At 40.9% G+C, this 25,965-nt stretch overlaps 1 protein-coding gene across 1 annotated transcript in view; it reads right to left on the reverse strand.

The window, feature by feature from the left end:
• The window catches only part of ASXL3 (ASXL transcriptional regulator 3), a 205,530-nt gene extending 204,505 nt beyond the window's left edge, over positions 1-1,025 (reverse strand). Inside the window, exon 1 of the mRNA XM_075532834.1 lies at positions 843-1,025. Within this exon, the coding sequence (XP_075388949.1) occupies positions 843-896 (54 nt within the window). The 5' untranslated portion in view covers positions 897-1,025. The remainder of the gene's footprint in view (positions 1-842) is intronic.
• Positions 1,026-25,965: the final 24,940 nt, after the last annotated feature.

Here is a 25,965-nt window from a genome sequence, read left to right on the forward strand (position 1 = left end):
GATGCCAACCGGCAATCTATAGAGACATTCTTCCGATGATTAAAACATAAACTCGGAAAGGTTAAAGCAAAGGAAAAGCCGCCTAGTAACACCGCCCAGGAAGCCAGCCCTAAAACACACCTAGCTGTCCCCTCTTCATAATCTTCCACTACAAATGACACTGACCCAACTTCACCAAACCCACACACACACCCGACACACACTCACAAATCGCACACACGTGCACAGAACGTACACACAAACATCGAGCGGAGCACAATACCTGCAAGCACCCACGAACTGGATCCCCACCAAACATGCACGTACCAGGGTGCACACAGGATGCCCCGGACACGGCACACAGACACGCCACGGCCAAGCCCACATGCACACGCCCCACCAGTGTGCGTCCGACACACACCGCACATGCACGTGTAAGCTGTACGAACTCACAACCGCCGAGCGTACACACAGACCGTGCGCAGCGAGTGATTGACGACATTCCGGGGGGTGGAGGGGCCGGCGGGGAGGGGGCATTGCCACACAAAGGTCTCGGGGCGGCGGGGGAGGGAGCGCGGGCCGCGCGCTGCGCCCCAGCCCCGGCGGCCAGTGCCGGGAGAAGTGTCCCGGGCGGTGGCGGGCGCGGGGCTCCCCGCGATCATCGCGGCGCCCCTCCGCGCGCGCACGCACGCACCCCCGGGGCCCCCGGCGAGCCCACTCCGGCAGAATAACAAAGAGCAGGAGCCCGGCGGGCGGGCGGGCGGCGGCGCGGCTGGAAGTGGCAGTCTCGGGCGCCCGGGCCGGCGCGGGGCGAGCGCGGGGCGAGTGCGGGGCCGGCGGGACGCGCGGGGGGCGGTACGTACCAGGCGGGCAGCCTCGGCCCAGGTGCGGTCCTTCTTCTTCCTCTTGTCTTTCATGTTTGCATCTCATTGATGGTTCTGATGATGACGTGGGGGATTCCACGGGGTGCTCGGGGTGCCGGCGCGGAGACAATGACCCAGTGACCCGGTGACCCGCACTCGCTCCGCGGGGGGAGGCGCGCGGGCGGCGGCGGCGGCGGCGGTGGGAGGGATGGAGCGAGGGGGTGGGGAGGGGTGCGGAGGGTGGGGGCGCGCGGGCGGCGGCGCGCGGCGGGCGGGGCGGGGCGGGGGCGGCGGCGGCGGCGGCGGCGGCGACGGGGGCGGGGGCGGCGCGGGCCGGGCTAGCTCGCGCGGGGCTCGCGCTGCGCCGCCGCCGCCGCGGCCGCCGCGGTGACAGCTCCGGGGATGCTCAGCTCGGCCCGGCTCGCAACAATACAGTCTGACGTCACGGGGAATGGCGACGCGGCCGCACACTCGCCCCGCTCCCACTAGCCCTCTCGCGCGGCCCCCGCTCCGGCCACGCCCTGCAGCACGCCCTCGGCATCGGAGCCACCCCCCAGGGCCCCTGGGCGCCCCCGGGACGTACGCGCGGGCCGAGAACCCGCGGCCAACGGGGCCTTCGGAACTTGTGGGCGAGTCCGCCCCGTAACTCAACGCCTCTGCAGCTCCTTCTCTCCGCCCCCCCCCCCGCCCCCCTTCCTGGCCTCTCTCGGTCTCTCTTTCTCTCTCTCACGCTCCCCCCACCTCTGCGTGTCTCTCTCTCTCTCTCTCTCTCTCTCTCTCTCTCTCTCTCTCTCTCTCTCTCTCTCTCTCTCTCTCTCCCTCCCTCCCTCCCTCCCTCCCTCTCTCTCTCTCTCTCTCTCTCTCTCTCCTCTCTCTCTCTCCTCTCTCTCTTCCCTCTCCCTCCCTCTCTCTTCCCCCCCTCCCCTTCTTTCTCTAAGTCCGCAGGAACTCCCCAGACTGGAGTCCTTTAACCAATTCTCTGCTCCTCTTGCCAGAAGTCCAAAGCCTGCCTAGTCCAAAGGGGACCGAACCGGCTTCTTCTGACCCAGAACTCATCATGAACGTGAATCCGGGCACAACGTCGCGCCACATCGCTATCATCTTAAACATTGCAAGATGAAAGAACTCTTGTCATAGATCTTCAACGCAATGCCCTGCCGCCATCGCCATAAGGCTTCTAAAATAGCCCCTGTAGCATAAAAGGAGATGCTTATGTAAAACAAGGGCACCGCTGGCGCTGGCAACTTTTTGAAATTATTTTATAATACCAGATTCGGGATTCGTGAAGAACCGGATTGCTCACGCCTTATAACCAGACTTTTTTTTAATGTGCTAAGATCAAAAAGTTTATTGTAACTTTTCCACCCTCTTAGATTGTTGGTGAATTGCTCAATAAAGTTCTTGTCAAAGAAAGAAGTGGCCCACATGTTAATTCTGTGTGCAATTACCTTCAGTGTGTAAAAAAGAGGTGTCGGGGGCACTCGGGCTGGATTGTTTATAGAAAGTTATTTCCTGAATATAATAATAGTATATAACTGCGACTTAAAATATATATATATATATTATCCCGTTTGATCTTCCAAACAACGTACTGCTGAACAAATTTTTAAAAAGCCAACTAATTACATTATATCCAAGGTCTCTTGCCAAATCACTTTTCAGAACTGAACCCAATTCTTTTGAGTCTAATCCCGTGTTATTTCTACTATTCCACATTGCAGTACTTCAAAATAAATACTGTGCTCACGAAATGAACACCCACATACAATGAAAAGACTTATGTCTACGAATGAGAAAAAGTCTGAGCGAACCGATTCCTTTGAGCGCCCTGTCAATCGAATGAAGTAATAAAAAGGTTTGATTCCCAAAAAAAGAACGCAGAGGCTATTCACAACCATAAAGAGTTGGTTATGCTAATTGTGTAAAAAATATTTGCTTTGTTAATTCATTAGGACAGGAGAAAAAAACCCTCTCAGTTTAATTAAATATTAAAAGCTTATCACCACTTTTTCTTTTGTTAATGGATTGAGAGAACACATTGAACCTATCCCTAGGGGAAATTTTTACCCCAGCAATTTGCATAACTCTATCCAGGTGTATTATATTTTTGCTTTACATTACAAGTATATTAAATTTGAATCACATTCACATCTGCTTTTGTTTTCATAAATTTTCTTTATGACTAAAGTAACTGATATATTTCCAAAGTAGTATGCTTCTAATGTTTTTTTCCTTCTACGCAAAGATACCTATTTTAAGCAATCAGACCATAACATGTAATTTTTTTATTTTCTGTGAAATAGTGCTTAATAAGAAGTTTTGGAGCCAGCTAAGGAAAAACATGCATATTCAGTTGTTTTACAGAAAGGCCAAGATCTAGTTATTAAAGAAAAGAAAATATATCACCCCACATAAGCAGATATAAACTGAAGATAAAACCAAAAATGACAATAAAAACAATTGTTTATGTACCCATTAGTAAGCCAAGTATAAATAACCACTATTATAAACGGATGCTTGGATTCTCCTCCTATTTTGTTTACTTGGAGATCAGTAGTCGGGTTAAAGGCTTGAATATTCAAGAACAAAGTTTCCCAGGTGTGCCATGAGAGGAGGCCACCATTACAGGTGATCTGTTGGTGTCCTTGTGCTTCCTTCAACATTCACCTTAGAGAAGCCAGCCAGTCTTTTCCTGAGAACTCACACGTTCTCTCAAGAAATGTTTGTGTTTGAGAACGATGAGGGATGGGTGTATATGATACAACTTTATGGTTTAGTCATTTGCATGACTATCTTTAGTAATGGAAGTAGAAGTAGAAAGCGATCAACTTAATCCCAAGAAAAAACAAGAAAACGATATGAAAACTAAAAAGAAAAATCAGCTCTTTGCTGGGGAGATTCAAGAGAAGCCACAGAGGCAGAGGGGTTACCAGTTGGAGTCCAGCAGTTCGAAAGCACTAAAAGCTCTGGGAGTAAGTCCGGGCTTTCTATTTCATAAAGAATTAAAATCTCGGAAACTCACAGGGACAGTTCTGCCCTCTCCTACAGGGTCACTATGAGTCGGCACTGACCCACTGACAGTAAGTTAGGTTTTATTTTGTTTTGGGGGTTGATCCAACTATTCAAGTCCGATTTCTCTCAGAATTTTCTTTAATCTCCCCAAACCAAAAAGACGCACAAACTCACTGCCATTGAGTCCATGCCGACTCATGGTGAACCTGCAGGGCAGGGCAGAACTGCACCTTCTGAGTTCCCCAGGCTTTACCTCTCAGTGGGACTAGAAAACCCCGTCTTTCTTCAGTGGGACTGCTGACCCTGCAGATCACAGATTGACCAACACACTACCTAGGCCACGAGGGTGCCTGACTAGTTGGGCAGGATTGGAATATTCAACTTCTGGAGGATGAAGAAATGCTTTCCCAAACGTCCAGGCAGAGCAAGTCAGTTAAGACAATTAAGAACTAGAAACAATATTTCTGACATGTACCAGGTTGCAAACATTCTCATAAATTTCATATAAGAACATAGGCATTTCAAGAAACTCAAAACCAAATTAACTGTCACTGAGCGACTTCTGACCCAAAAAGGCCCCAGAAGACAAGACTCGAGCTGCCCCTGTGGATGTCTGAGACATCATTCTTCAAGGGAGTAGAAAGCGTCATCTTACTCTGGAAGAAAGGCTGGTAGTTTCAAATCGCTGACCTTGCAATTAGCAGTCCAATGTCTAACTACAGCACTACCAAAGCCTCAAAAAAAAAAAAAAAAAAAAAAGCCTACTTTGCTATCATCTAGTCCAGAGGTTCTCAACCTGTGGGTCAAGACCCCTTTGGGAGTTGAACGACCCTTTCACAGGGGTCGCCAATTCATAACAGTAGCAAAATGACAGTGATAAAGCAGCAAGGAACATAACTTTATGGTTGGAGAGTCACCACCACATGAGGATCTGTGTTAAAGGGTTGTGGCACTGGGAAGGTTGAGAGCCACTGATCTAGTCAATTCTGATAGCAACTCTACTGGATAGAGTAGAACTGCTCTGTGGGTTTCTGAGACTGTATCTCTTTACAGGAGTCGAAAGCCAAGCCTTTCTCACTCGGGGCAGCTGTGTTTGAACTGCAAACCTTATGGTTAACTAACCTTGTCGTTAGGCCAACAGGGAATTGTCCCTTAACGGAGAAAAGAGAACCAGTTAAAAGTGCCCTACAAAGGCTTTGCTCAGACCTCATCTCCTAAATGGAGATAGCTCCCGAGCTCTTTTGGCAGCTAGCAATGCCTTCTCTGCGTGTATGGGTTTGTGTACACACACACACACACACACACACACACACACACACACTATTTCCTTTCTTGCTATTAGGTTCCGAATTCAACAAATCAAAACTCATGTTGGGCTTGTCCTCCTTCATCGTTCATCTATTCTCTTGCAATGTTAATTTTTAAATATATTATAACATGCTTAACAATTGATCAGCACTCTGCACTCAAACCCAAATAGTAGTAAATGTTAACTCAGAGGCACCCTGGTGACAAAGTGGTTATGTGTTGGGCTGCTATGCTACCCGCAAGGTGGGCAGTTTGAAGCCAACCGCCGATCTGTGGGGAAGACAGGACTTTTTACTCCTATAGAGTTATAGTCTTAGAAACTCTCAGGGATCATTCTACTCTTGCCTACAGAGTCACTCTGAATCAGAATCCACTTGATGGCAGCAAGTTTGGTTTAAATATACACAGCTTGTTTCATCTCATTCATTGTGATCTACTCACTATAATAAACATCACTTATCCCATTTTCTCCCTATGTTTAATATTTTCATTCCTCCTTGGCTTCTAAACCTTTGAAACTTTGTTCTTGGCTAAGGCATGCCCTTCTGATCTCAAATGGTTCATTATCCTAAAGTCTGGGTACCTCCCTAGTATTACTGTTCCTTTTAAAGATCTGTTGTTTGGCTGAAAATTAAGCCATGGGGTTTCTGAACATGAAGGGTGGCTAAGGGTCACAGTCTTCGAGATTCTACCAGCCTCTAACTAACCAGTAAGCCAGAGCTTTTTAATGATTTTCTTAATAAACATTTTCTAACACTTTATCCAGAACCTTCCAATGTGAGCCTTTCCAGAGGACTTGGTAGAGCACCAGCTTAGTTCTTCTGGTCTCATGGTCACGGATTCTGATTTTATGTGATCCATTCATCCATGGAGTTCATTGTCTCCACCTGTCTTTTGATTTCAAAATTCTTCTTTCCTTGGAAAGACCAATAGTTGCACCTAAATATGGCTGCTCACAATCATTTAAACCCCCAGTGGCTCCTCACCAAATAGGATGTGTTGTCTTTGTGAACTATGTTATGCCAATTGAATTTGGTGTCTTCCCTGCTCCCCCAAATCTATAATCTTCATTTCCCCCAGGCCTAGTGGCTCGTTCCCTCGAGGTGTTTGGATATGTCTCTAAGATCTGCTCTACCACAATCAAGAGTATATTTCCCACAGAGCTAAAAATACCCCTGTACAAATATCTGGATGTAGGTTTTGATGGAGAGATGGAAGTGGTCGCATGTGACCCTGATGGACACGCGACATGAGTTATATTTCTAAAATATGTTCATTATTCCTGAACTGGAAATTTCTGGATGCTACAAAGAAGACATTTAATACTCATATTTCCTATGCACTGTTAATTCATATCTGTTGGGATCTAACAAGTTTGGAAATTCCATGAAGGTGGTCAATTTTTGTCCCTTGTTCACTACTGATACCACATAATTTCCAGTATTAAATGATCTATGTCTAATCAATATACGGAACTCAGTGAAAATTAGTAAATTGGCACTTTTTATTATGAGTACCCCCAATAGTCCTGGTAGAACAGTAGTTAAGGTCTTGACTGTTACCCACCAAATACCCTACCACTTGCTATGCAGAAGGAGGTGTCAATCTGCTTCCGTAAAGACCACAGCCATAGGACAGAAACCCTATGGGACACTACTATTCCATGGCAATGGTTTAAGTTTGGATATTATGAATACAGTAATAAACCAGTGATTCAAGGCATATTTCAAGTGCTTCCTGCTATTAGCCAATGTTATGTTTTCTTCTAGAGTTCATGAAGCAGTTGATGAGTAATACAAATTGGAGTGAAAAATGCATATACCGTGTTATTAATTATGTATGAAAAAGAAAATTAAATGCATGCCATCTGGTTGATTCTGACCCAGAGTTGACCTATGGAGGATGTCAGGGGCTGTGACTCTTCAGAAACAGTTAGTCTAGTTTTTCTCCCAAAGAGCAACAGGTGGACTTGAACCCTTAACCTTACAGTGAGCAGTCCAATTTTTTCCAGACACGATAGCACTGCAAGGGCTCCTGTGATTATAGATAGTCAGATAATATTGAGTGATAGTCCTACAGCCAAGTAAATGTTGACCTCTGGTGTCCTTTTGGGAATTGATTCCCTAGTACCAAGTTAATGTTTGTGTCTCCTTTTCGAATCCCACATCTCCTAGGTAACACGGTCTGTATGTCTCTGGATGTGTCTGTTTAAAATCAGTTGATACTAAGAATGTAAATATTAACTAGACTCAAGAATATAAAATGAAGTGCTTTAGTAATATTACCTAGGAAGTATTTTATCAAAACTTGAGACAATTCATCAACTGGGAAATGAGCTTTTACTATTTTTTATTTGTTTGTTTTAACTCAAAATAACACTTTAATTTTTCAGTGTATTCTAATTATGGAGATACGTGTAGCTAAAGAAAACTTAGACTTAGTTTTCTTCCTAATATTTCTTTAGCTGATTTTACTTATATTGCCAATGCTTAAACTCTCTTTGAAAAAAAATGAAAATTAAAAAAAGAGCTCTTTGGGGATTCATTTTTAATCCTGTAATCAATTTACATTGCTACTACATTTCAATGCCCCAATAGAAAAATAAATAGTTCACGATATACCAAAAGATTTAGCAGCTCAAATATTCTTTCATCTGAGAGCAAGAAAGAAAGTAAAGTAGTTAAACATGCTGTCATAGTTTCCTCTTTCTTCATGTTCTTAAACTGCTCTTTTTCTTGATCTCTTTATTTCCTTTGTGAAATAACAAACTCTGCTTCTGACTAGGGCCCTTCATTCAAGAATTTACCTTTTCCCCTTTTAAACCCTTAATTAGCCCTAGAGAGCACAGTCTGATTTATGACCTAATGTTGAACAAGACTGCACCCTTAATCCATTGCACAAAGAGGGATACACATCTTTCCCAGCAGCACCTCTCCTTCCTTTATAAGCAGTGAACTTAAAGCAAGATGGGGGGAAAATAAGACACTTAGGAAATGTAAATAAAGCTTTGCTTCATACTATCTTCTTGTTGCATGTGTAATATGATCCAAATAACAACATTGTAGTCTAACAGCTTTCTCGTTGTTTTCAAAAGTACAAATTAGATTTCTCTAGGTAAACTCTAATTCAGTCCCACAGTTAGTAGATAAGAAGCAAAACTACATGCTGTTAAATTCATCTTTATGGGGAAAATATGCTTACTATTAGAAGACTAATATTCTGATGGCAACTACTGTCTCAGACACGCTGATTCAAAGGAGCCTTAGTTACATTAGTACTAGCCGCTCTCCAATTCCAAAGAAAAAGATCGTGATTGCAAATCCTTAACCCAACCCCGCCTTCAAAAGAAGCACTTGAGTGGAATCACTGGTGAGTGGTGGGTTCCGATTACTTTTTTCGCCTCCACCCTAGTTTAGGTGCATGGTAAAGTATATGAAGTTTGCAGTGTAGGCAATACTCTATCACTGGAACGTCCTCTCCCTCCAATGCACAGCTCCTATTGCTCAACGATTCTATAAGGTCATCTGCAACTTTTACCAGGAGGGATCGAAGGGCTGGAGATAGGGATTCTTTTGTAACTGGAGAATTCTGATTGCTTTCCTGTCACGTTTTATTGCAGGGGACAGGGCTGATCATCCTAAACCATGCACTTCCAGTCACCATGGGGTGACATGATTGATTAGCTAAACAGCAGTAATACCATAAGGGGGAGAATTCTTAGGAGCCCATTGTGGTCAAGGAAATCCATCCAATTGTCCAGTGTTTCACAAGAAGAGAGAAAAGAAGGGTGTGTGTGTGTGTGTGTGTGTGTGTGTGTGTGTTTTAAGAGGAATGTGTGTGTATGTGTAGAAGTCACCACACCCACTCTGAGACCCGCCTAGCAAAGGGGAAAGGAAGCAGGACTTCATTTCAGCAAAAGGAACAATGACTCTGCGGTATTTGAAATCTGTCCAGGATTTTGATAGCTGCCGGTTTGGATTTTGCATATTCACCTTTTGTCTGAGAATAGAAAAATCCAGAAAAAGGGATTCTTACTTACTCCTTTCCTCTGACTTAATATTACTCTATCACATTTAAGCAATGTATCCCCAAGGAGCAGGATCAAAGACAGTTATGACATTTCAATGTCAAAATAATGAATCATGCTTTTTAACAATACTTGGATTGAGTTGCTGGTAAGAATTTTGATAGATGCATATTTTTTAAAGTAGAAAAACCTTTTCTTTGGAATTTACACCCTTTTCAAGCTGAAAAGAAAAACAACACAACAAACCCACTGCCACCAACCCATTCCAACTGACAAGGACCCTGTAAGACTGAGTAGAACATCTCCTTTAGGTGATGAGACTTTCAAAAAATCATTATGGGATCAGACAACCTCATCTTTCTCCCAAAAAGTGATTGGTAGCTTCCAACCGCTGACATTGCGGTTACCAGCTTCATGCACAGCCCACTACACTACCAGAGCTCTTTAATAGATGAGTAAGGGGTTAAATCTGCCGGAATCATGTTTATTTCATTTCTTTCTGTTTCAGAAAATGAATTGCCTCCATCCTACCAATATCTTTGTGAGTTTATTGCAGAGTTCTCTATGAAGCCAAGGAGTCTCACTTCAGTGCTGTTTGTAAAGTTACTTTTCATTTCTATTCTTTTTTTTACTGGAGGTATAATTAACATGCAATAGAAAGGATGGCGCTCAAGTATTCAGTTCTATGACTTTTGATAATTGTATACACCCCAGTAACAACGATACAAAACAAGAGACAGAGCATTTCCAAAATATTTCTTCAGTTCATTTGCAGTCAATACCCACCTCCCATTTCCCAGTTTCTATTACGCTAGATAAATTTGGCCTGGTACCCCTGACTGTCCATAGCAACACTATTCTGGCTCATGAGACAGAGCAAAACTGCCGCAGGGGGTTTCCAAGCTTGAAGTCTTCACACAGGTAGACTGACCTGCCTTCTTCCTACAGGGGCAGTGGGTTTGAACAACTGACCTTTTGGGTAGCTGCCGATCACTTTCACTGTTGTGCCACCAGCGATCCTGTGGCCTGTCTTTGCAATAAGTTATTTTTGCCCACCAAAGGTTTGTCTTTCTTCTTTTGTAATGGCATCACTGTTAGAAAGGACTTTATATATGAAGAAGGTATTGCAGCTCAGTTCAACTCAAGGACATTGAGTCTGTATACAAATTTAGGGGAAAATGAACATTAATAATATTAAAATTTGCATCACTATAAAATGGTCATATATATCTTTTGAGGATCATCTCTATCTTCTCTCAGCCCTGTAGAAAGAAAATGTTTTGAAAAAGATGACAAAATATGTACAGATGTGTTTGACAAGATGGCTGTATGTGTGGATTGTGAGAAGAGCTGTAAGAGCCCCTAATGAAATAAAATTAAACAATATATGTTCAATAGAGTATTCTTGCATGTTTTGTTATACCATAGTATTGATAAACTGTTTTTCCATGATGTGTTTTAAATTTTATCAAATGCTTTTCAGTATCTATTTATCAACACCCCCTCCCCTTTTTGGGTGCATTAGGTAAAGTGTTACAGAGCTAGTTATCCATTTAACATTCAGCACATAGAATATACTGTGTTTCCACTCATCCATGGCAATTCCCTCAATATACCAATGCTTATCCCACTGTCGCCCTGTGTTACCCATTTCCATCTTTCATTCTCTCCTGACCCTTTGATCATACTCTTTTTCCTTGGGCAAATGCTACCCTTCTGATGGTAAATGGCTGATGATTTGAACATGGGAGTTTTGGACCTCCAACCTAAAGAGGGACTGATAACCATAGATATGGGAGGTCCCCTCATCCTCTATCCAACCATGAAGACTGGTCTCTTCGTGATTTTGAGTTCTGTTCTATATTTTATTTCCAGGACCTTCCAATGTGATCCTTTTTCAAAGCAAATGGTACCATCTAGTATTTTGGGTCCTAAGGTGGTAGAGATTGATGTTTCCAAAGTCCATTAGACTAACATTCCACAGGTCTTTCGATTTTCATCACTCCTATTTCCACCAGATAAGGAAAACAATCGCTGCACCTTAGATGGCTGCTCAGGAGCTTTTAAGTCCCAGTCACTATTCATCAAAATGGGTCGTAGAATATTGTCTTGTGGACATTGTTATGCCAATTGACCTTGGTGTCTGCTCCCCAGAATGTGATCCTAGCAGCCCTCAGGTCCAGAAACTCATCCCCTCTGTCTTTGTAGCTAAAATGTTTTCACAAATTTTTCCTCTATATGTTATACCATGGATATATTTGCAGCAAAGATTAATGCACATACACAAAAAGCCTCTGCCCAAACCGTTTGTATATTTGTGGATGTACTTTCACTCTCCCTCACCCATCTGTTCAGCCTACATGTCTATCCAAGCATCACCTGTAGATCGCCACTATTGCAGGATTGTGTATATCATGGTGTTTGCCTGTAGATCACACAGCTGTAGATCTGTGTACTATGTATACATCATAGTATATCATCTGTTGCCTTTAACTCTTGCAAACCTCCCAGTATCTTCACCTGCTTTCCTGATTTTTCCATAACCTCTCCTTTATTGTATATTAGCATCCCCATCACCAAAGTGAACATGCATCTACTCCCCTCCACCTCTGGTAACATAAAAAATAATGTTTCCTTAGAGTGAATACTTTTCCTTGAGATTTTATGATAGTTGTCTCAGACAATATTTGTCCTTGTGATTGAGTAATAGCACTAAGCAAAATATCCTCCAGGTTCACCATTATATGAATTTTTTTTTCAGATTCATCATTACTCTTCATTACATAATATCCCATTTGTGTATGTAGGAATACTTACTTATCTGTTCTTCCAGTGATGAGCATTTAGGGTGTTTCCAATTTTTCCTATTCCCAATAGTACTGCAATGAATGTGGGTGTGTATATATCTACTCATATGGTAAATTCTATTTCTCTCAAATACATGCTAAGTCAAAAATAGCTGGAGCATGTGAAATTTCTATTTACAACTTTTTGTGGAAATTCCATGCTACTTTCCTCAATTGTACCTCTTCACAGTCTCCCAGCAGGTATGACGATTCCCAACCCCCCACACTCTCGGTAGTGCTTTTACTTTCTATAATTTTGAATTTTGATATTTTTCGGGAGTAGACTGATATCTCCTTATGATTTTGATTTGTATATCTCAAAGGACTAAGGAGCAGGAGAGTTTCTCACATTTGTTGACCACGTGAATGTCTTTTTTCATGAAGCATCCGTTCATATCCTCTGTCCGTTTTTTTTTTTTTTTTGTCTTATTGAATTGTTGAAGTACTATTTGTGCTAGCTCTATTTTTATATTTAGGTTCTAATATCCATTGCAATGGCGACACAGAAATGTCAGCCAAAATTCAGGATTGAAGGGTTTATTAGGACGTGAATAGGTTGTAATGAAATTGAGAAAGGCTCAGGATAGAGTTATTCAACAGCACGTTACAAAGTTCTTTCAGGACTGCCAATAGATGCTCAAAGAGCATACCACTCAGCTGTAAATCCTAGTCCAAAGTTACTCAGCTGCACTTCCATGGGTCAGCAAGGCCGCCTCCCCCAAGTAAATGCCCAGAAATACGCCTCCACAAGCCAGCCTCCTGTATAAAAGCAATCAGTTTTACTTGCCGCATGGACTGGGAAGTCCGCCACTCTCTTCCATGTTCTGTCTCCTGCTTCTGCTGCTTCTTCTCAGTTATCAGAACTGTCTTCTGGACCCAGGAGATTCACGGCACTGTGATCACAGGTTCAGAGGACACACTCCATACCTAGCTCTTCCTGGTTATGAAATGCCTTACACTGCTCCCCAGAGGGCTCATTTTATATGCAGCAGGATTGCCTTCCAGGTAATCCTGTTCACAATTAGTTACAGGCCAAGCCTACTAAAAGTACCTTCCCCCTTCTGACCAGACCCATACAGGCAAAGGTCATTAGAGACTTTAGCTAGAAGAACCACAGGAAACAATCCACTGCCCCTGAATTCTATAAACTTTAGATACTAGGTCCTTGTCTGATAGTTTATTGGCAATTTTTCCCAAAGTTTGTGGATTATCTTTCAACTCACACAAGTGATGTACCAGTTACCTACTTTGCCATCTGTGGTTTGTTTTTTTCATTTGACTGTATACTGTATTTATGCCATGCTTGGGGGCTCCTAATTTTGTTTCTATTATGTTATTGATGGTCTTTATAATCCTAGGCTTTACATTTAGGTCTTTGATCTGTTTTCAGTGCATTTCTGTAAATGGTGTGAATTATGATCTGTTTTAATTCTTCTGCAAGCAGATATACAGTTTTTCCAGCATCATATTTTATAAACATGATCTCTTCCCTATTCTATTTGTTTTGACCCTTTGCCATGGATCAGTTGTGTTTAGGCGAAAGGATTTACCTCTGAGTTTTCAATTCTGCTCTATTGAACTCGGTATTGATCTTTCTACAAAAACAGAGTGTTTTGACTATGTATGGCTGGGTAGTAGGATTTGGATCAGAGAGTCAAAGGCCTACTCAGTTCTTCTACTTTAGTACTGTTTGGCTTATTTGGGGCTTCTTTCCTTTATATATAATCTTATTGATTAATTTTCCCATCTCTTTTAAGAATGATGTTGAAATTTTAATCAGGATTGCTTGATATCTGTATTGATATTTTTCACAAGGTTAAGTCTGTCTATCCATGAGGAAGGTATACTCTATCATTTATGCAGGTCACCTTTGGTTTCTTGTAAGAGTGTTTTGCGGTTTCCTTTGTGCACATCTTCTGCTTTCCTGGTTAGATTTCTTCCTAAGTATTTCTTCTTTGTGGTGGTTATTTTATTTATTTATCTTGAAATTTAAAAGAGTGTTTTATTCTGTTATCACTGGATTATCTAAAAGTGACTCTTTGATTGCAGTTCTGAGTGGACATTCAGTCCATCTCTAAAGGCAAAAACTCATTTATCATTGGTCTAGGACTTGAGCAAGAGTGGACAGAAGAAGAAAGCAAAATTAATGTTATTATTTTTTATAGTTAGTGAGTGTTACAGGCTACAGCATTGTTTATAACATCCTGGTTAATAAAATACAAATAGCAATATCCAGGTTACAACACCAAAAGGAACAATATTATTCATTACAATGCTCTGATCTTGAGAACATAAGAGTACATTCTAAACTCAGTCACTGGTGGGACTTCTCGAGATGGGAGGGGAAAGGAGACAGGACATTCAACTGTCAAGAAGATGGCTTTCCAGTGGCTACTGCTCGTCTGTCTCATAGGCCCGGTCAGTTTGAGTCAAAATCAATTCAACAACAGCAAGGTTTTCTGGATGCAGAATACCTGGTGAACTTGGAATCTTAGAGAAACAAGGAAGAACATTGAGGATCAGTATGTCTTGTGCAGTGTTGGAAACATCCAACCCCAAACCAAATTCTCTGCCTTCTAGTTGATGCGGACTCATAGTGACCCTGTAGGACAGGGTAGAACTGCCCCTGTGGGTTTCAGAGAATGTATCTCTTTACGGAAATAGAAACCCGTGACTTTCTATGTTGGAGAGTCTGGTGGTTTTGAACGGATGGCTTTTCAGCTCGTAAATCAATGTGCAACCACTGCAGCACAAGGCTCCTTCATTAAGTCCTCTTGTTTGTAGGTGCCGTGGAGGCGGTTCTGACTCAGATCAACCCAGTGTTCAGCAGATGGCCTGGTCCTGGGCCATCTCAGTTTCTTGTTTGAGCCCATTGTTGCAGCCATTGTATCAATCCATTTTGTCAAGGGCCTTACTCTTTTTTGCTGCCCCTCCACTTTACCAAGCATGATGTCATGCTTCAATACTTTAGCAAATGCTAAAAAACCCCACATGGTCTTCAAAGAAGACATGTTTTAAGATAAAATAGCACATTACGCTGGAGCTTCATCACGTATGGCCACCATGAATCAGAGTCATCTGACAATAATGGGGCGACCCAGGCCTGTGGCACTGATGTCTGAGGACAGTGGAAAAAGCTGTGGAACAGAGATCCTGTGTTCCTGCGTTACAGGCGGAATTGTGTTCAGAAATATTTTGTCAGAGAATCAGTGGTGGTTATTTTAAATGGTGGTGTTTTCCTGTTTTACTTTCCTAGATCCCTTTGTTAGCATAAAAGAAACCAATGGCTTTTGTGAGTTGATCTTCCACCCTTCCACCTCCTTGAAACTTCCCAGTAGTTCCAACAATTTTCTTGCCGAGTCTTTGGTATTTTCTATGTATAGGATCATTTCATCTGCAAATACAGAGCTTTTAATTGTTGGCCAATTTAGGTGCCTTTAATTGTTCTTTATTTCTCTATAGATCTGTCTAAGACTTAAGATCTGGCAAATATTTGATAGAAATGGTTGGAGAATTAATTTGGCTGTTGGTTTTGTATGTATATCCTTTATTATGTCAAGTAGTTTTCCTTCTATTCCAGTTTTGCTGGATGTTTTTATCAGGAATGGATGCTGGGTTTTGTCAAATGCCTTTTTTTTGTTTGCAACAGTTGACATGATCGTGTGGGTTTTCCCCATTGTTATATAGGTAATGTATTACATTAATTATTTTACAAAATTGTACCATGCTGGCATATCTGTTATGAGTACTATTTGATCATGTTTTATTATTTTAATATGTAATTGAATTCCACTGGCAAGAACTTTTTGAGAATTTATGTTCATGGAATGCAAAAGTTGGAAACAAAGAGGAAGGACAAGTAGTTGGATAGAAATGAAACTAGAGTTCGCTTGACAGAATTTTCCAAGACCCGTGAATTCTTCATCGCAAATTACTTTTCTCAATAATACAAAAGGCAACTATATGCCTGGACTTCTCCATATGGAATACACAGAAATAAAATTGACTACATTTGTGAGAAAATGAGAAATAAGTTCAACATCAGCAGTGTAAACCAGGCCAGGACCTAACCAGCAATTTGGAGTAGACCATCAATTGTTCATATACAAGTTTTTATTGAAGCTGAAAAAAATGAGAACAAATCCACAAGAGTTAAAATACAACCTTGGATATATGCTGCCCAAATTTCAGAAACATCTTAAGGACAGATGTGATTAAATGAACACTAATGACAGAGACTTGATGAGCTGTGGGCTGACATCAAGAACATCATACGCGAAGGAACAAAAGGTCATTTAAAACACAGGAAAGATCAATGTGGATATCAGGAGAGACTCTGAAACTTGCCCTTATGACTAAAGTAGTCTATTAGTCTAGGTAGACTAGAGAAACAAATCCAGGGAGACTCACATATGTGTATAAGAAAGAGCTTTATATAAGAGAGCAATTGTATGTTGAGAAAACACCCCAGTTCAGTCCAGATCAAGTCCATTAGCACATATGTCCAATACCAGTCTATACGTTCCTTTTCAGACTCCAACAACACAGGTAATGATGTGGAATGCAGGAAGATAATAGGCCAGTGGGTGGAAAATCATATGGATTCGGTAGTGGTTGAAGCATCTCAGCAATGATAGGGGTCTCCACGTGGCTCCTCCAGTTCTGAGGTGATGGCTCCATCAGCATAAGCTCCAGGTGTCTTGTCAGCAAGAAGACAAAGCAGAGTGTGTCCCGCCTCTAGGAAGGAAAACTGGAGTTCCCAGAATTCTCAGGAGAAGGCCATCCCCACACTGAGGCATTATTGGTGATGACCTGATTGACAGGCTAGATTCCACTCCTTTACAAGTTGACAAGAGATTTTCCAACTGTCACAAGTACCTAAAGCAAATGAAAGAAATGATTAAGTAAAAGATATGAACAGAAAATATCAAAGAGCAGCCCGAGAAGACAAAGTGGAATGTTCTAATGAAATGTGCAAAGACCTAGATTTAAAAAAACAAAAAGGAAGAACATGCTTCAGCATATCTTAATCTGAAAGAACTAAGGAAAAAGTTCAAGTCCCGAGTTGAAATATTGAAGGAGTATATGGTCAAAATATTGAATGATATAGGAACCATCAAAAGAAGATGGAAAAATGCCAGAATCACTGTACCAAAAGGAACAAAAAAATTGACATAAAATGATTTCAAAAAGGTAGCAGATGATCAAGAATCAATGGTATTGAAGAAAGACATCCAAACTTCACTGAAAGCCTTAGCCAAAAACAAGGCTCCAGGAACTGATGGAATACTAATCGAAATGTTTACATAAACTGATGAAGCACTGGGAGTACTTACTCATGTACGCCAAAAAATTTGGGAAACAGTCACCTGGCCACCTGACTGGATGAGATCATGATTTATACCTATTTCAAAGAACAATAATTTCAAAAAATGTGCAAACTATAGAACAATATTATTAATATGACACGCAATAAAATTTTTACTGAAGATGGTCCAACAATGGTTGAATCAGCACATTGACAGGGACTTAGAAACTCAAGCCAGATTCAGAAGCGGACATGGAACCAAGGCATTGCTGATATCAAAAGGACTTGGATGAAAGCAGAGACTGCCAGAGAGATGTTTGCTTGTGTTTTGTTGACTACACACAGTAATTCGACTGTGGGGCATAACAAACTGTAGATAGTCCTGAGAAGTATGAGAATTCCAGAACATTTCATTGTGCTTGTGCGGATTAAGAGACTTCCATGGACCAAGAGGCAGTTGTGTGAATGGAACAAGGGTATGCTGCAGACTTCAAAATCAAGAAATGTGTGTTGGGGTTGTATCCTCTCACCACACTCATGCAAACTATATGCTGAACAAATCATCAGAGAAACTGGATTTCATGAAGAATAATGAGGCATCAGGGTTGGAGAAAGGCTTATTAATGACCTGATCTATGCAGATAACCTAACCTTGTTTGCTGAAAGCGATAAGGACTGGAAGCACTTGCTCATAAAGCTCAAGGAATGCAGCCTTCAGTGTGGATTACACCTCAATGTAAAGAAAGCCCAAATCCTCACAACGGGACCAGTCGGCAGCATCATGGCTAACAGAAAAAAGATTGAAGCTGTCGAGGATTTCGTCTTGCTTGGATCTACAATCAGTGCTCATGGAAGCATCAATCAAGATATCAAATGACACATTGCATGGGGAAAATCTGTTGCACGAGTTCTCTGTAAAATGTTGAAAATCAGGGATGCTATTTTAAGGCCTAACGTATGCCTAATACAAGCCATGGTATTTTCCATTGTCTTATATGTATATAAAAGTTGGGCATTCAAGAAGGAAGGCTGACAAGAATAGTTTCATTTGAATTATGGTACTGGCAAAGAATTGAAAGTACCATGGACTGCCAAAAGAACAAATAATTCTGTCTTGGAAGTATCGTCAGAATTCTTTTAAGAAGCAAGGATGGGGAGACTTCGCATATACTTTGCATGCATTATCAGGTGAGCCCATTCCCTGAAAAAGGACATCATATTTGGTTAAGTAGAGGGCAGCGAAGAAGAGAAAGGCCCTCACCCAGATGGATGGACATAGCACCTGCAAGAATGGGCTCAGAGAGAAGAACAATTGGCACGGAGCCACAGTGGATTGTTGTTCACAGTGTCTCTCTGAGTCGCGACTGACAAAACGCCAGCGTATTCATGACGGATATTGTTCTACAGTGTTCTTTGTTCATCATGTCTCTGTCTGGCTTGGGTATCAGGTTTATTATACGTTTATGTCAAGAGTTAAATTTTCTATCATTATTTTACACTCTGGAATGAATAGTTTGAGTAGAATTGGGGTCGGCTTCTTTTTGTAGAATTCACCAGTAAAACTGTCTGGGTCCTGCTTTTTTTTAATATTACCGGACCCATTTCTTATTTCACTACAAGTCTGTTAAGGTTTTCAATTTCTGTCCAGGGAAGTTTAGAGAGGTAGTATTTATCCCCAAATTTTCAGTTTCTTCCAGGCTTTCAAATTTGTTGCAGTAGAATTCTGTGTAGTACTGTGTTATGACTGTTTTTCCCCATTGGTTCTCTTGTGACATTTCCCATTTAATTTCTTATTAGTGTTGCGTATATTCTCTTTGTTCAATTTTCTAGTGGGTTGTGGATTCTATCAATCCTTTTAACTTCTTTTATTGTTGATTCTTTGTACTGTGTTTGTTTATTTAATCCTGCTTTAATTCTTTTTAGTTCCTTTCTGTGGCTATAGAGTTATTTTGCTGGGTTTTTTTTTTCTAATTGCTGGGTATGGTGGGTTAAGGTGTTGGTTTTGGTTCCTTTTTCTTTTTTAGATATGTGTGTTTACTGATAGAATTTGCTCTCTGAGCACACCTTTTGCTTTGTCCCAGAGGTTTTGGTATTTTGTGTTTACGTTCTTAAATGATTATGAGAAGTAACTTTTTTATTTCTTCTTTTATCCATTTTTAAGCACAATTTTATTCAATTTCCATGTGTTGGATATTTTGCATTTGGTATTTCTATTGTTAGATGATGTCAATTTGAGTCCGACTCATGTGGCCCTATGAACAACAGAAAAAAAAAAACCAGTTTGGCCCTAGAACATGCGAACAATTTTTCTTATATTTGAGCCCATTGTTTCCCACACTGTGTCCATTATCTTGCTATGCATAAGGTTTTCAGTGGTTAATTGATGTGAAGCGGACCATCTATGCCTTTGTCATCTATTATTAGTTTGGAAGATCTGCTGACATCACTTTGGGTGATCCTGCTTGTATTTGAAATACTGGTGACGTATTGACATATTTTCCAGCATCACAGTTACACATAAGCCACACATAAGCCATCACAAGCCCACAAAGCAACAGATAGTGGTATATCTTCCTATTACAGATAGCTAATTTTTTAGTGCTGTAATGTGAGAAGATGCTCTGTAATATCTCAATGCTTGAAATTTTATTGAGGCTTGCTTTGTGGCCTCACAAATGGTCTAGTGTGGAGAATGTTTCATGTACACTGAAAAAACGTGAGATTGTGTTGTTGTTGGATAGTGTGCTCAGTCTATGTCTATGAGATTAGGTTGCTAGAATGTGTCCTTTAGATCTTCTGTGTCTTTACCGGGTTTCCACTTAGTGTCCTAGCTTTAGTTGAAAGTGGCATATGAAAAGTCTCCTACTCTTCTTGTAGAGATTTTCCCCCTCTACTTCTGTAAGAATTTAATTACTTTATTTTGAGACTCTTTCATTGGGTACATAGATATTCATTATAGTTTTGCCATCTTGGTAATTGATCCTTAATCATTATATAATGTCATTCTCAGTCTCCTTTGTTATAATTTGTGTTAAAGTCTATGTTATCGGAAAATAGTATTGGCACACCTGTTGGCTGTTATATTTGTCCATTTAAAAAGTTTGAGCCCATCTTTGTCTTTAGTGTGAAGCATGTGTCTAGTAGCACATCATATTGTTGGGGTCCGTTTTCTCATCTATTCTGCTACTCTTTGTCTCTTGACTGGTGCATTTAATCAATATATGTTCAGTATCATTATTGTTGACATTTTATTGTGTGCTTTTCATGGTGCTGCTAGTTTGTTTATTCCACATAAATTTCTGTGCTGAGTATTTTTATTGTCATTTAAAAAGTTCTGTTGTTTTAGTGTTTATTAAATTTTCGAGATTTTCCTTAAAATGGATGTGTTCTGTTCATATTCTTCAAGGGTACCTGGTAAATTAGTAATTGCTTCCTAACTTGGAGGCAGTCTGTTTTATCTTGAAATATATTTGACCTCTTCTCCATTTGAAAGTTCTGTAACTACATGATTGCTTCTACTTATTTTGTAATTATCGTAGTTATAAATGCGTACTTCTAGTTCCTTATTTTTAATGGCGTACAGGTGCTTTACTGTGGATCGTATTATGGATGTTGAATAAGAAGACTGAAGAGGAATTGGTTGGAACTGTGGTGCTTTCGATGACTGTTGAGAGTATCATGGACTGCTAAAAGCACCAACAGATCCGTCTTGGAAGAAGTAAGGCCAGAGTGCTCCTTAGAGAGGAGGATAGGAAGACATCCTCGAACACATAATTTGGACATGTTGTTATGAGAGACTAATTCCCAGATAATGACATCATGCTTACAAAGTAGAAGGGCAGCAAAAGGCCATCAACAACACCCTGGCTGCAACAATGGGTTCAGGCATAGGAACAATTGGGATGACGGAAGAGGACCAGGCAGGGTTTTGTTCTGCTGTGCATAGTGTTGCTATGGGTCAAAGCCAACTTAATGACCTCTAGCAGCAACAATGTAGATATTTCTATATTTGGGTTCACTTCCGCAGGATATTGTCATGTTTCTTAATCTCAGTTTGTTGCCCAGTGTTACTGGTTCTCTGCCCAAAGAATCCCCGTTAGTATGTCTTATAAGTTTTGTCTAGTTTGTACAAATTGTTTTACTCTCTGTTCATCTGAAAATAAGCTAATGCTGTCATATTTTTGAGTCAAGTTTGTTGGGTATATAATCCTTGGTTGGCAATGATTTCTTTCAGACCTTAATATACATCAGCTCATTGTCTTCTTGCTGCAAAGTTTCTTCTTTGAAATATGACCTTAGTTTTATTGGTTCCCCTTTGTAGCCAACTTTTTAGTTTCTTCCCAAGCTACGTTCAAGATTATTTCCTTATCTTTTATCTTTGGAAAGCTGGATTAGGAAATGTTGTGGTGATGTTCTTCTAGAGAGTCTATCTATTTTTAGGGTTTGTTCAGCTCCTGGAATGCACATTTTTTAGTCTTTCATGATGAAATTAGGGAAGTTTCTTTCAATGAATTTCTTCAACAATTTTCCCTCTGATGTTTTTCTGTTTCTTTCTGTTTTTAAAATCTAAGCACACATAAGTTATTCCTCTTGAAAGTGTCCCATTTAATTATTAGGCTTTCTTCAGCTATCTTGTTTGTTTAAAACTAGCTTATGTGCCACAGAAAAATCAAAGTCATTTTGGAATTTGGAGAGATTTAAAGGCTGTACCCCTTCATTTTTTAAACAAAATTGTCATTAAATTTTTTCATGGAAAAAAAAGATATATGTGTGTGTGTATGTATGTGTATATGTGTGTGTATATATATATATATACCATATTAAATGAAGGGTGAAGTGCAGAGTGGAGACCCAAGGCCCAAGTGTCGGCCAATGGAGATCCCCTCATAGAGGGGTTTAGGAGAGGAGATGGGTTAATTAGGGTGCGAGGTAGTATCGATGAAGAACACAGCTTTCCCCCAGATCCTGGATGCTTCCTCCCCCCAACTACCATGATCCGAAGTCTACCTTGCAGGGCTGGAAAGGGCAGAGGTTGTACACTGGTGCAGATGAGGGCTGGAGGTACAGGGAATCCAGGGTGGATGATACCTTCAGGACCAAGGGTGTGAGGGGCGATGCTGGGAGAGTGGAGGGTGAGTGGGTTGGAAAGGGGGAACTGATTACAAGGATCCACATGTGACCTCTTCCCTGGGAGAGGGACAGCAGAGAAGCGGGGGAGGGGAGACTCCGGATAGGGCAAGATATGACAAAATAATGATGTATAAATTACCAAGGGCACATGAGGGAGGGGGGAGAGGGGAGGGAGGGGAAAAAAAAGAGGACCTGATGCAAAGGGCTTAAGTGGAGTGCAAATGCTTTGAGAATGATTGGGGCAGGGAATGCATGGATGTGCTTTATACAACTGATGTATGTATATGTATGGATTGTGATAAGAGTTGTATGAGTCCCTAATAAAATGTAAAAAAAAAGTTAAGGCTTCTTTCTCATATAAATATTTCTGTCAAGCCACATCTATTTTAATTTATTACATGAAACAAGTCATAACAAGTCTTTCCCCTCAAATACCCACTGACACCTTTCAACCATTAAATGCATTAGACAAGTAAAAAAAATTTTTTTTAATTAATTGATGCATTCATTGCAAAATCACACCCCCCTTTATTTGTAGTACAGTATAATGTATGCAAATGGAAGCCTGCTCTATGTGGTTTCACAGCTCATCGCAGCAGAGCAGTGACAGTTCCCAGTAAACCTCTCGCCTCCCTCCACCCTGCCCTGTGTAGTGGCTCTTTCATCGCCCCACCCTCTGTCCCCACCCTCCTTCCTTCTTTCCCTTTCTCCCCTGAGGTAGTTAGTTTATTGTGCCAACTATGTGGATAAACACATGTGGGGTTAATTGAAGGGTGGCGGGAGAAATGTCTCAATGAGCCTCGCCTTTCTAGTCCTCGGCTCTCTTGATTTCTGATGGTCGGACCAGGGTGCAGCTACCTTAGCAATTCCCTGCTTCAGCTGGCAAGGCTCACTTCCTGCAAGACAGCTCTGAGGAGAAGCCACATGAACCTACCCATATGCAGTCATGGGTGCTGGAGCACCTGTGTAGAGAACCCTGCCAGCACTGAGATGCTTACTCGCTCATTGACTCGGCTTTCCTCCTGCAGTTGCCATCACTGTGTCTGTTTTGTGAGATGGAGGAGGACTTTGTGGATTGGTGTTGGAGATATGTGTTAATGGGTGAATGTTGGACTTGTGGGCTTGGGCAGCACTGGGTTGGAATGTTTTCTTGATGTGCACTTAACTTTCATATAAAACTCTCTCTTATACATGAGTTCCTGTGGGTTTGTTTCTCTAAAGTACCCAGACTAATACATCTCCTCTCTCTCCATCCTCCTGTACTTGGCTTCATCATAGTCTTCAAATTTCTTTCATTATAATTATGTCATGAAATATTTATCTTTATGACTAATTACAAAACACTGATTTTGACCAACCATGTCATGAGGGGTTTGAAGGAGTCCTATCTTTTTTTTTTTAAGAGATGCCCAATATTCCATTGTGTGTATTTTCAGTTTATTTATCTGTTACTCCCCACACAAAGTTTTAGTTGTTTCCATCTTTCTGCTTTATAGAAACTGCTGTGATAAACGTGGATGTATATACATCTGTTCATGTGTTGTTCTTATTTATTTGAGATATACACTACATAGAGAGCATGCAGCATGGAATGCTACTACTATTCTTTAAACATCTTTTTATAAAAATTCTTTCTGTAGCTGATTAATATTGCAAGATTTGTCTTCAAGCTCACTAATTTGACTTTCCACTGATTAAATTCTACTGTTTTCCTCTTTGAATTCATGATTTGTTTCCAATATCTTGGTATTAATCTTCTAGATTTCTATTATTATTTTGTGCCATTTCAAATTTTTCATGTGTTTGGACAGTTCTTTTGATTCTCAAAAATTTCAGTCAACAATAGACACGTACACATTCTAGATTTGAACTACAAATTTCTCAAGGTTGTTTTTTTTCCCCGTGATAAAACAAGTAGATCTGGGTATGCCTATCGAGTGTTTGCAATTTGAATTTTTAAACGCTGGACATGAGGTAAAGATACCATTACAGGGAGATCAGCACATGAATGACCCTCAGAATTCACAGCATCTGATCCAGTCAGGGCACAGGCCTCAGCATGTAGCAAAAGGGTAAGTTTCTGGTCTCTGCTCTTCTAGGTGATAAAGGTTTATCTTTGTGACTGGGCAAAATAAACTTTATATAAATATAATCTGGGAGAGGGAAGGAAAAACATCTTCTAACATTATGGTCCATTCGATTTGTTCTTTTAGTTTGTTTTTTTTTTTTAGTGTTTGTATCCTTTAGGTTTTTGAATTTTTCAAACTTTTTGTGTTTGAATGCTTTCCTTGTTACTTTTGATATTTCTCACAATCTGTTGAAAGAATCTAAATGTCATTCTTTTGGAGTCCTTATCAGGTAGTCCTGAAAATGGTGCTCCTGCTCAGTAAACCAGTCACTTACTTAAGTCATGCTGTCCTTGTGGCAGTTATATAATCTGTTGTCAATCTGAGACTAAAGAGTGAAGGGGTGGGGGGTTTTGCCTGCCAATCAGGTCGCAGCTTGACGACTTCATTTTGAGACACTAAGGAGACAAATAGCTTGCTGGAAGCAAGGCACATACTCCCCTGTGAGACATTCCTGACAATAAGACACATTGGAGCTATGTTAAAATGCTGAAATTGAAGGAGTCATGTGGAGACCCCTGCCAGCGCTGAGATGCTTCCACTGTCACTAGATCCACAAGACTTTCTACCCACTGGCCATGATCTTCCTACATGTAGTGCCTTTGAATATGTTTCATGAGTCTGAAGAGGAATTTAGAGATTGGTATTAGTCATATGGGCTAATATTTTACTTATGGACTGATCTGGACTGGACTGGGATGTTTTCTCAGTATTCAATTGCTCTGTACATAAACCTCTTTCTTATATACATATGAGTTGTGGCAGTTACATAATCTGATGTAAATTTGAGATTTGAGAGTATTAAGAGTGAAGGGGTGGAGTCTAGTCTGTCAGTCAGATTACACCCAGTGAGGCCATTGTGTGGACATAGCCTTCTCCTGAGAATTCTGGGAACTCCTGTATTTTCCTCCTTAGTGATGGAAGACACTTCTCTCTCAGCTCACTTTCCCTGAGAGACACTCTCAGGGCACATGGCACTAAGCTGATAGACACTTTGCTTTGGGAACTGGAAAAGCCACATGGAGACCCCTGGCAGCGCGGAGATGCTTATAACACTGCTGGACCCACAAGACTTCACACCCCCTGATCTGTGATTTTCCTGCATCTGACATCTTTGCATGTGTTTCATGAATCTGAAGAGGGCTTTGTAGATTGTTATTGGACATTTGGGCTAATATCAGACTTATGGAATTGATCTGGACTGGGCTGGGGTGTTTTCTCAATGTTCAATTGCTCTCTCTTTTTTTTTTTCAATTGCTCTTGTATATAAACCTCTTCCTTACACACATGTGAGTGTCTATGACTTTGTTTCTCTAGTCAACCCTGACTAACACAGTTCTATTTCTTTAGGTGAACTGAAGTTGTC

Source organism: Tenrec ecaudatus, chromosome 15, assembly GCF_050624435.1.
Source record: "Tenrec ecaudatus isolate mTenEca1 chromosome 15, mTenEca1.hap1, whole genome shotgun sequence".
Taxonomy (NCBI): Eukaryota; Metazoa; Chordata; class Mammalia; order Afrosoricida; family Tenrecidae; genus Tenrec; species Tenrec ecaudatus.